Source organism: Anomalospiza imberbis, chromosome 7, assembly GCF_031753505.1.
Source record: "Anomalospiza imberbis isolate Cuckoo-Finch-1a 21T00152 chromosome 7, ASM3175350v1, whole genome shotgun sequence".
In the NCBI taxonomy this organism is placed as follows: Eukaryota; Metazoa; Chordata; class Aves; order Passeriformes; family Viduidae; genus Anomalospiza; species Anomalospiza imberbis.
In genome coordinates, this window is record NC_089687.1 from 34,380,520 (window position 1) to 34,392,520 (window position 12,001).

The 12,001-nt window shown below is 42.3% G+C and overlaps 1 protein-coding gene across 6 annotated transcripts in view; it reads right to left on the minus strand.

The window, feature by feature from the left end:
- ERBB4 (erb-b2 receptor tyrosine kinase 4) overlaps nt 1–12,001 on the minus strand; it is a 582,907-nt gene that overhangs the window by 18,834 nt on the left and 552,072 nt on the right. For all 6 annotated transcript variants that reach the window (XM_068196531.1, XM_068196532.1, XM_068196534.1 and 3 more), the window contains exons 21-24: nt 8,569–8,724; nt 5,437–5,512; nt 3,310–3,456; nt 1,971–2,068 (exon numbers count right to left, since the gene is read on the minus strand). In XM_068196531.1, the coding sequence (XP_068052632.1) occupies nt 1,971–2,068; nt 3,310–3,456; nt 5,437–5,512; nt 8,569–8,724 (477 nt within the window). The remainder of the gene's footprint in view (nt 1–1,970; nt 2,069–3,309; nt 3,457–5,436; nt 5,513–8,568; nt 8,725–12,001) is intronic.

The window sequence follows — 12,001 nt, forward strand, 5'->3', positions numbered from 1 at the left end:
CATCCTGTCTAACAAAGCCATTTAATGAGACTGGATTTTCCAGGATCAGCTGAACTTACAATTTACCACAGTGGGGAATACTGCAAGAGGAATTCCTCATTCAGCACCAAAGTTCCTCTTGACTAGTATTTCACTTTCCAACCATATTTCCCTTGTGCTGAAGCTGAAGGAGAGCAGGATGATTCACAGTGTGCAGGAACACACCACAAGTCATCTGGCAGCTCTACCCAATGAAATCAAACACCACACTGTGGGACTGGCACTGGACCCACTTGGGAGACATGAAGGGGCACTGGCTGTACTCCTGGAGGCTCTTCCACTAGGAATCCTTACGTCAGTGTGGAGCTGAGGATCAGCTCAGTGCACCTCTGCCCTGTGCTGCAGGATGTGGAGCAGATACAGCATGAGAGAGAGCATAAGAATATCATTCCCTGGATCAAACTATTCCCATGCTCTGTCTCTGGTGTTTCACCATGTCTTAGGTTGGAAGATGTGGCTGGGGCTGTGTATTCTATTGCCATCTGTCAGAGGAGGGGCAGTTCTCTCCTGTTCATCGGGCAGTTTACTTTATCTCTCCCACAACCAATCCTCCCTCCAGGAGATCTCTTCTGTTCATGGCCAGTGAGTGTCCCTGCATGGCTGACAAAATTCCATCATCCCATGGGGAGATGCCCTGCCCAGGGGGAGGAGCCAAGCATTCCTACCTGGATACAATCTGACACCTGCAACACCACAGCAGCCTTTGCCCACTGCATTCCCAGAGGAGCAGCTTTCTTCTCCACTGCATTCCCAGAGGAAGCCCAGGCCCATCTCCAGCAGCCCTGGAGCTTCAGAGGAAAACTCCACCCTTGTCCAGGATCCCTGCTCCAGCAGAGCCACAGCTGGCACTGCAGGAGGGCTGAGCCACCACTGAATGGGACTGCTGCCACCTCCCTGACCCACAGGGTACCAGGGTGTGTTCTGACTCTGGCAGTGGTGTTCTGTATTACTGCATTTTTATTTTATTTTTATTTTCTTCCCTAACAAAGAACTGTTATTCCTACTCCCATATCTTTGCCTGAGAGCCCCTTAATTTCAAAATTATAATAATTCAGAGGGAGGGGGTTTACATTTTCCATTTCAGGGGAGGCTCCTGCCTTCCTTAGCAGACACCTGTCTTTTCTAACCAAGACACACCATCACCTCACTTTTAAGTTTTCATTCTCCTTTGAACTGCTCACACACTGAGCCCTCACCTGAGACCCTTGCACCATCTGTGGCTGGAGATGAGCTGCAATAAACACATGCAGAGGTCTAGGCTGCCACAGAATTAGGGAAGGACACGTGCCTGTGCTCAGGCACACACAGCTAGCTCCAGCTACCTGTACTCACCAGCTGCCACAGGGCAGTTTCATGGGATGAACCATGAAGGATGAACCCTTCACAGCCCTGTCACAGGGATGTGAAGCCTCCAGAGCCCTCAGAGTGTGAGGAGAACTGAGAGGGAAGCTCCTCCTTAGCATTAGAGCTATCAGTGGGACACAGTGCCCGGTCTTCTAGAAAGAAACTTTAATGTTTAGGTTGTGAAAAGAATCCTGCTGGTGATCTCAGCAGTGCAGGGTAAAGACTCAGCCTAATCAGTTTTAGAACCAAGGAAGTCCTTGCTCTAAAAATAGATCCACTGTCTGCCAATGGACAAAATTTGTCATTTGTTCATAAGGGAATGCAAAGCACTGAGCAGCTTGTGAAGGCAGAAACTGTATATATGCTCATAAACATGAGCTTAGGAAATGAATTTCAGACTATTGTATTATTAATATTATTATTATTATTATTATTATTTTTGTGATACTGACACTGTCCATTCTACTTCATACTTGAAGTTCAAGAGCACCTTCAACTTCAAAACATTCAAAGCCAACGCCCCTAAGAGTTGGGTGTTGCAGAAAAAATTGGTTTTCCCACCCCTGTGATGCTGCAGGGCTGCTCACCTGAATTACCAGGTATCTCTGAGGGTCTCGAGCCATTCTAGAGAATTCAGCAGCCAGCTCCTTGAATTTTGGCCGACTGTCAGCGTCAATCATCCAGCCTGGATGAAAGATGAGAAAGAAAACAGTTAAGTGTCAAGGGCGGAAATCATTCTGCTTTTTCAAATGCACAAGTTCAAAGTGCTTGATAGCTCTGGCCCAAAGAAAAGTTTCAATAAAGCAGAAGAATGGAAAGTCAGAATTCTATGATGCATAAAAGGGGAAACACCTGGTTTTGGCCAGGCTAGATTGTTCCTTACTGCATGGAATTTCCCTTAATTTGCTGGGCTCCTCTCTGTCCCAGAGACAGCAACACCACCTTGCAATTTTCTCCATCTTGCACACTTGGATATCAGCACTGACTGACTTTTATTAAGGATGTATCTCACCACATGGGACATTTTTGCACTCAACAAAGCCCTTGCATGATTTAATTTCCACACCTCCATGCACAGTACAACTCTTTTCAGAAAATACTTAATTTACTTGTAGTTGTCCTTTCCTTTCCTTTTTTTTTTTTTTTGCAGGGTTTTGTGTACAAAGCAAAAGGGAAAGGAGTATATATGATAGATGAGATGTCTGTATGTTAATCTCACTTAAATTAAGCCAGAAATATCAGAGAGATATTTCTAATTCTTTTTAAATTAGAAGCATAACCTTGGAGGATACTGTCATTAGAGGGGGCATCTTGGAGATAAAAAAGTTGGAAGAAACCATGTACAGACTTTTTTCCTTTTTTACTAGCGTAAAAATATTCATAAATTTTTGTACTGGACTAAGAATGATAAAAAAATAATCCTCTCTCTAGCATTTCTTCTATTAATTTTACTTTTTATTATTACTATTGCAATCATCATTCTTGCTACCAACAATAAAACCTTTGTGATTTCTTTCCTCAATATTTGGAAATGGGATTTCTCCTCACAACCTTCCCTGGCTGGGTATCCATGTGCCATAATTATTTTAAATACTATCTTTTTTTACATCAGAATCATCTGTCATGGAAATGACAAGGGTTTACAGTAACAATCATACAATTTTGACTTCACAGCAAGAATATGAGATAATATCTGACAGTAATAAGAGGCTGTGCTAACTTGGCCCTTCATAGCTAACAATTGCAAAACTGCAAAAGATGTGCAGACAGTGTTTAAATGGAATTTACAGTGTCTTGGGAAGCTTTTGTTTTGCAGCAGCAGCTTGCCCTGTTTCCCAGCTCTGTCAGAGACTACCTATGCAGATGTTCTAAACCAGGGTCCCTCTTGCAGCCAGCACAGGGGTATCAAAAGTGACAATTCCTTACACTTCACCATCACCATATAAACATCAATAGTGCAGATTGGGGGCTGGGGCAGGCGCTCTCCCTTCTCCAGGAGGTCGGGGATCTCTCGAGTTGGGATTCCATCGTACGGCTTCCCACCGAAGGTCATCAGCTCCCAGATGGTCACTCCTAGGCAGAAGAAAGAGTGTCAGTGTTTGGGGTCACACCGCTCAGATTCCTTCACAGCAGAGAGCCTGGCTCAGCTCTGGACTGCAATCTCTTCTTCTTCACCAGTGCCTGGAAAAACACTGAAGTTTGGACTGGGGGGACAGGAGGAGTTGAGCAAGTGGCTGCACAGTGCTTAGCTGCCATCTGGGCTTAAACCATGACAGTCTGCCACTTAAAAACTCTAAAAAGTATGAAACAGCACTTTGTGGTAATGTTCAAAAGCAACTTCCCTCATTTTTATTGATGTAAGAAATGGCATGATAGACCTGAGGCACATGAGAAAGGTCTGAGACAAATGAAGGGTGGTAAAGTAAATGGGTGCAATAACAAAAGAATGCATCCCACTCTTTTATCAAAAAGGGAAATGAGTGCCTGACGTACTCTATTATTTTAAGGGGGAAAAGCACAGATGTTCCCTAAACTAGAGCATCAATTTCCCACAAAGGTACAACACTGAGCAACATTAGGTCACTGGCTTTGCCTTGGAAGCCATTCACAGCCACTGCTATTATTTCTTCCCTTAAATCACCTTATGGATCTGAGTTTATCACAGTGCTGCACTACAAACCCAAGATTCTCTTTCAGAAAAGCCATAGGATTTGTTTTGGCTTCAGAGCTGGAAATAAAGATCATGTATCATATGTAAAAGAATTTGTGCCCAAACAGAATCTTCAATATTGAAAATGCTGCTTTCACACTGTTTAACTTTTATTTGTATTGCAAAGGTCATTCTAAGCAGGCCTCAGATCAGTACCATATTTTGACAACTGTCATGCTAATGTGAAAAGTGATGGGCAAAATTACCACGAGTAAACCACATTTATTTCACCCTCATTCATCTCCTTGCTGATATGAAATAACTATTGTTAATATTGTTAACTCCTGTCAAATGTTTATGGTCTTTTCCTTTCTGATTATAGATGTTCTGGGCTTCCTGCATTTAAAATTAACACCATAAATGAAAGCATATTTTTTCCTGAGTGATCCAGGGTATACAGAATTTGAAGAGAAAGAGCAGCTTTACAAGATCAATTGAACTCTCCCAGGCTCTTTTCAGCTGACTAGAAGAGGGCAGCTACCCAGCCACAGCAAACAGTGTCTTTTGCTGCTACCCACAGGTAAAAATGAGTAATGAATAGAGCTGTACACCCTTTTGGTTCAAAATGATATGGCAACAGCTAATGCAAATAGGACTCCATAGCCCCAGATATTGCTGCAAATTTCCATTTACAAAGGTATACATGATTTTATTAGTAATAGCTCTACCAGATAAACAGGCAGAGACCTCAGCAGATGTGGCAGACAGCTCATCTGAATAACCATTAGCAACACTGAACGAACACATCATTTCTCAAATATGACTTTTTCTCAGCGTGTGTAGCTCACCAATTCCCAAGTTATCTGTGAAATTAAATAGATGCTTGTTCTAGTTAGTTTGGAGAGCTTGTCTCTTCCTTTTCTTTCTCTTGCCATATTTGCTCTGTATTATGACAAATTCCCTTTTATCTGACTCTAGGTAGAGAAAGTCCCATAAGCCTGAAAATGTTTTTTGACATTCATGGCTTTTAGAGCTGAGCTTTTCAAAGGCTGCTGAAAATTGTGACCTGCAGCTGTATTTTTATGAATCCATGGCTAAGCTGAAAGAGGTCTTCTTCTGTCATAATAATCAGCCAAACTGCTACCAGACCAGACCTGGAGGCACTCACCCCAGCGGGGAACATCATGATAATATATTTCAGTGAGCAGGGAAGTAATACAGGAGACAGTAACAATTGCTGCTTAGAGTTACACATTTAAAGGGGGAAAACAAAAAACCTGAAGAGCAAATGCCTCTGGAATTAACTCCTTTGAGAAAAGAGGATATCTTTAACATACTTTAACACAACTTGGTTTAATGCTTTAAAAGACACAAATTTATAAACTAATCATGTGAAGATTTACCATAGCTCCACACATCACTCTGATGGGTAAATTTCCTGTAGTGTATGCACTCCAGAGCCATCCACTTAATTGGCATCTAGGGAAGGACAAGAGAAATGTAACCTTAGAAATACATTATTAAAACAATACAAACAGATCCTGTATGAAGACAACAACTTTCTCCCTCCCTCCTTCAATGGTGAAATTGAAAAAACCCAGAGGAAATGGCTGTTCCTGCCCTCCAGAATGGGGCTGTGCCTCATAAAACTTGCAGGTGGGAAAGATGAACCAGTTACCTGCAGAACTTGTGATATATACTGATTCAGAAGTAATGGAACAACCCGTGTTTTCATCAAGGGAACACAAAAGAGGGATCAACACAAAAATGGCATAAAATTCCCCTAAATCTGAAGTGCAGCAGAGAAGGTAGAATGCAGAAGCTTTTTTTCCTTAACAGTGTGGAATCTCTGCAATCTGAGATAGCAACACTGCTATCTCAGCTGTTCTCTAATGAGGCCAGGTTACAATGCAGTGACCAAAACACTTCACAATCCCCATCATCATCATGGTAAAGAGGCAATGAGGGGAATTTGAGTGCTTTTTTGTTAACTTCTAATATTTCTTAGAAACTTAGCCATCCCAGTTCTCTGTATCAGCACAGGAGTGGGAAAAGTTGCTCCCCAAACTAAGTCAGCAGCCCCACGTTCATTCCCATATCAGGGAATCATCTCTTCTGACAGAGAAGGGTGTGCAGGCAAACCAAACCTCATTCCTGCATTCCAGCCCGTCCTCTTGAGTTCCTGTTAAAATGGGATTCATGGTGTTTCCCATTCCTGAGCTGGGCCCAGCAGGCACAGCTGATGCCTCAGGTTTTAGCTTTTCTATTTTTCAGATTCTGTGCTGCTTTAGTGTGTGGGTCTGGGCTTCATATGAGGGGATGGTGAGCTCTCTTCACAGAGTAGGGAGACAAAACAATTCCTTCTCTAGCTGGGGACCAAGGACAACTGATCCAAATCTCAGGCCCAAGAGCAGAAACCATATGGACTGAAGAGAGAAGAAGAAGGAGGATGGGACTTCATAACCTAAAGCTGTAAATGGACAATGAACTCCAATATGCAAATGAAGCAGAACTGATCAAAGTGAGACACCCTGTGACCGGTGGTGCATTTTGTGACCATTTTGGTTCCTCTTGGGTGTAGCCCTGGCTGGGCTCTTGTGCTGCCCAAGGTGGATCCATTGAGGAGATCCTTTTAATAAATCCCTTCTTTATTCTTTAACTCTGTCTAGTCTCTGCTCTAGGACAGCTTTTACAAGGCATCACGACCTTGAAGTCTGTGAATTTCTCATGGACAAGCACTTAGGAGATTTTTACCTGGCAGGGAGGGACTCGTATGGGTTGCCTCCAATTTGGAACCATGGAAGAAATACTGGAACAAACCAAAGGGATGAGTAACTGCAGGCAAAATCTGAACAGATGGTGGGTGTAAAAGCAGAGGATGTGTCTTCATTGAAACCCTTATGAAACCACCTTCCATGAAGTTCACTAATGAACACAACCTATAGAGTTATGGCAAAAATAGCACCTTGTAATAAAGGCTGCCTTAACTCTTGCAAAGACAGTTCATCCTCCCCCACTAAATTCTGCAGAAGTGCATTGCTTTCATTCCCATTGCATCCCAGATGTGAATAGTTGCTGAAGGAGCAAAGCTGCCTTGTTCACTATGGGATAACTCAGGTTGGAAGTGATTCAGGAGGCCTCTAGTCCCACCTCAGGTTCACAGCAGGTTCAGCTACCTAGGAGATTAGGCCAAGTTGTCCAGTCTGGACTTGAAAATCTTTAAGGAGGGAAACCGTACCACCTCTGTTGACAACCACTTGATTGTCCAGTCTGAGCCTCCCTTAGCGTGCTCTCAATACTGATTTCACAGGATGCTTTTCTGGACCTGGGAGGTGATACATCTGCCATAAATCCTGCTCCAGAGCTCTCAGCAGGGTAACAAGTCCAAGACACAGCTGCCAGGGAACAGCTGGTTTGCAAGGCTCAACTCTTTTTCTGTCATTCACTGTCAGATGGAGGGAAGAGGCTGAGGGGTTACCAAGAAGAGGATTACAGAAATGAGGGAACCAGGGGAAGCTGCCAAAACACCACCTTCCCTGCAAGGAGGTTTCTTTCCATGGGGAAATTGGAAAGCACTGGTGGCTCCTCTCAAGCTCTTCACCTCCCTGACTGACCTGGCCAGGTGATCCACGGGCAGCAGCCACACAAACCAGGCAGCAGCTCATCCCAGAGAACAGCACACACTGGCAACAGCTGCTTGTCCCAGACAAGGGCACGAGTGAGCACAAAAAAAAACACAGATAGCAAGGAGACAGAAAGCAAACTGAACATCCAGGAAAAGGAATGACAGGTGAAGCAAATCCTTTGGGATTCTGTGACAGATTGAAATGGGGAATTTCAAGATGTTTAGGGAGCAGCCAGAAGCACCATGTACTTATTGCCTTCTGAATTTTATCATGCATTAACCTGAAATTGGCAGAAATGAGGTAAGGCACTACATGGCCATGGTGTGGTTGTCTGGAAAGTAATAGGGGAAAAGATCTGGTTTCAAAATTATCCTCAGGCTGGCTTTTAGTGGCCTGGCATTCAGAATGGTATTGGAGAGGTGGACACATGACATAACATATGCAGGCTCTTCCAACGTGATAGAAGAGCTGAATTCTCATGTTCTGCAGCCTTCCCTTTTGTTTTCACAAAAACTGCTTGTCTGGGAAAATGGGACTGCACGTTATTGAGGTGTATACTGGCCAGAGAAAGGAGCTGGGCAGGAATGCCCCAGAACATCCTTCACTCATTGTACCAAAGTATTCAAAACAAAACACAAACTGGAGCATGTGAAAAAAAGCTAATTCTGAGTGTGAAAACTGCTCGTGCAATTATATTTCAATGCCTGGAGAAGCTCACTGTGCAAAAAACAAGCAGCCTTTATGTGTGCTTTCACAACAGAGTTCTTCTCCAAGGCAGGGCTTTGCTCAGTCACTGACGGACTCTCTCACACAGACAACAGTCCCACAGGGACACACCAACCCAAGGAGTATCTTCAGGAGGTTTGTCACAGCATGGCAGATTTATCTCCAGACATGTTTAGTGCTCACCTTTCCCCCATCAGCATTGTACTCCTTTTCATCCCCTTCCAGAAGTCTGGCCAAGCCAAAGTCAGTGATTTTCACGTGGTTTGGTGATTTCACCAGGACATTACGGGCTGCCAAGTCCCGGTGCACGAGTCTCCTCTCTTCCAGGTACATCATTCCCTGAAGGAATAAGAACAGTACAATAATGCTAATCAGACTTACATGGTTTTGGAGAGCTAACTTTCACTGGTGACATGTAAAATTGCTGGTTCAATTATGAGTATTTACAATGAGAAAATGGCCTGGAGGGCAGAAGTTCAACATTGCTCTTGCTCTGAACAGAGGCAGGATTAGATGACCTTGAGTTAGTCCAGTATGAATGATTCTATAAGATTCAATTACCAAAGAGAAAAAAAAAACCCAACAAAATAACATACAGATAGCTCTTTTGCTTCAGCAAGCTTAAGATCTGGAAACGTGAGACAAAGAAAAGAATTATTGTGGCTCTTCTTCTTCAGACAGGAAATGTGATGACCATAAAAAAATAATCAATTTAGTCAAATCCCCCCAGAAATTAGACCACACTGGGAAACAATTCCAGCTCTGTCACATTCCAGACAGGTGTCTTGAATTCAAGGCAAAGATTCTTGTCCATCTTCAAATGGTTTTTAAGTTGGTCACAAATTCTCACTATCCTCAGTGGATTAGAAGGAAAACAATTCTTTATTCCAAGTGCTGCAACTCCCTCACCTTTTCACTCCCTTAAAATATTGCCTGTAGTATTATAATAAGGCATTAGATCAATGGCCCTTTTTTATGAGCATATATATTCTGTTAGAAGTATATTCTGTTAACAAGCCCATCCAGCTGCCTTTAAAGATAAGGTAACATATACTCAGACTGCCTGGCCTTAACCTTATTCTTATTCTGATGGGAGACTAACCATCCACCAGCAGTATGGAAATTTGCACCATGCTTTGTGACACTGAGATCAACACCAAAGCTTGGTCTTGTTAATTATATTACATACAAAGGATAGCTGAGCAGGGTTACAAGCCTATAATTTCATTAAAAGGCATTTATGACATTAACCACCATTATTAGAACTTAGAGATGAAATCACACACTTGACAATTGCCTTTAAGGTATCTCTTAATATATTAGCTCTGTATAATATATATGATAATTTTTTAAAAAGTCATTGCTGAATACCAAAGAGAACATATTATCCCATAATACAGATGATAATTTAGAGAGTCACACGTAGTGATTAAAATAACCAGATTACTCAGTGTCATGGGCCAGATTTTATTGTCCCTCCACAGCCTGAGGAGCTCACAGGTACCTGTCCCCATACAAGCTGCCTCCCATGGTCTCTGGACCCAGCCCTGGCACAGGTTGTCCAGGGAAGCTGTGGCTGCCCCATCCCTGGAAGTGCCCAAGGCCAGGCTGGATGGGCCTTGGAGCAGAAAACATCAAAACATGCTTGGAGCAGCTTGGGATAGTGGAAGGTGTAACCCTGCCCATGGCAGGGGGTGGAACTGGATGGGCTTAAAGGTCCACTCCACCTCTAGGATTCTATGAAAGTGGATGTCTATACAAAAAGCATCAAATGGAGCCCTAAACTGGTTTTAGGTGAAACATTTCAGCCCAAACACCAGTAAAAGCTTTGAAAATATGTGGGAGAATGTTTGTTTTCTTTTCTTTTCTGTCCAGAAAAAGGGCAGAAATAACTGCCTGTGGATCACTGCAGTTTGCTTCACCTCTGTCAAACAACCTTCTTGAGGCTGTCTCCCACCTGTGTTATCTAAAAGATAAAACCAGCCCCTGTAGGGTTGGTTGGCAGCTACAAAATCCTCTGCACAGCCCATGGTCTGCAGGAATGTAAATCCTCTTGAGAATACCCAGTGAAACCATGTTTCATTATCCTGATACCCTAACAACAAGCTTTAAATGTGGGTGCAGAAGTATAAAATAATCTATATATATATATATATATAATATTATACATATATGTACATACACACATATATGTATGTATGTATTTTCAACAAATGAGACTATCCAAGTGAAAAAAAAAAAAATCTAAAAAAAGGGAATCCTACAGTATTCACTGCAGCAATACTGTCTAAACATATATTATGCAGAGAACTACTACCTGAGACTTTTTTGAACCTGGCAGGGGAAAAAAGCTCTATATGAATCTTTAATCTTTTAATATGATACAGAAGTATGATAAAAAATACACAGTTGGTGCCATCCCCACCCAAAAAACCCATGAGAGAATACCAGGAGGACATTTTATGAGTTGAACAGAGTAAAAGTTACTCGTTAAGAGCTATGAGAAAGGATCTCTTGCGATTTTATTAAGGAGTGTTTATAAATTCTCTGGCACTTTGACAGCTTTGGAATGGTCACTTTAGGTACAGTCAGGTTTGCTCTTTTCACAGGAAAATATATCAGACCTGAAAATGAGAAAATGTGCTGGCAATAAACGGAAGTGGGACAGTGGAAAGGAGACTCTGTCAAAAAATCCACAGGACAAGAGAAGACAATGATCTGGGACAGCTTTCTGATCTTTCCAAGTGCTGAACTTCAGTGGAGAAAACATCAAATTAGGTTCATAAAGAATTAGGATTTCCAGTGCTGTGGAAGTATCACCAAAGCTAAGCTGGTGGAGGAAAGAGGAGAATAAAAGGATTTTTTAAAAAAGGAAAATGAAGTTTTTCTGGCAAATCACGGGTTTGAGATCTGCCTTGAAGTTGTGGCCACAATTTGCTGTTCCTTTACTTTAGTATAACCAGTGTTACTTCTGCTACTGCTGTGATTTGCCTCCCAGTTTCTGGGGAAGCTTTCAAGCATAGCCTCCATTTGAAGAGCTCAGAGTGTCAGAGGTGTGAGCACAGACTATTCCAGATGCTGTAACTTGACTTCCTTCACTTTCCTGAACTTTTTGGAGTTCCACCTCCCTGCTCAGGATGCTTCTAAATTTATTTCAAAAGTGGCAGCTACTGTGCAGGGAATGCCCAACTCTGAACTGCAACTCTTGCCTGAAAGCTCCTTTCCTCAAGTGCCTGGATTTCATCTCCAGAAAAATAAAAAAAAAAAAAAAAAAGAGATATTCAATACTCAGGAGAGAATTCAAACAGGTATGTAAGTCATTAAATGCAAAGTCCTGTTGGGATAATTGCTAGAAATTAACTGAAATGTGTTTAATCACTACCTGAAGTTTAACATATGTCTTCTGTCTTGCATGACACAAGATATCATTTTGCAAGAACAAATCAAATTTTAAAAGCATAAAGACCCTCACTTGCCCCAAGATTTTCAGCAATACCAGCCCACAGTAAACCCCCCTATAAATACTTTTTTTTTTCAGTGTGATTTTTGGTTGTTTTCTACACTAAATATAATTGTTTCCCTAAACTGAGGGCATGTTGATCTCATGTCACCCAGG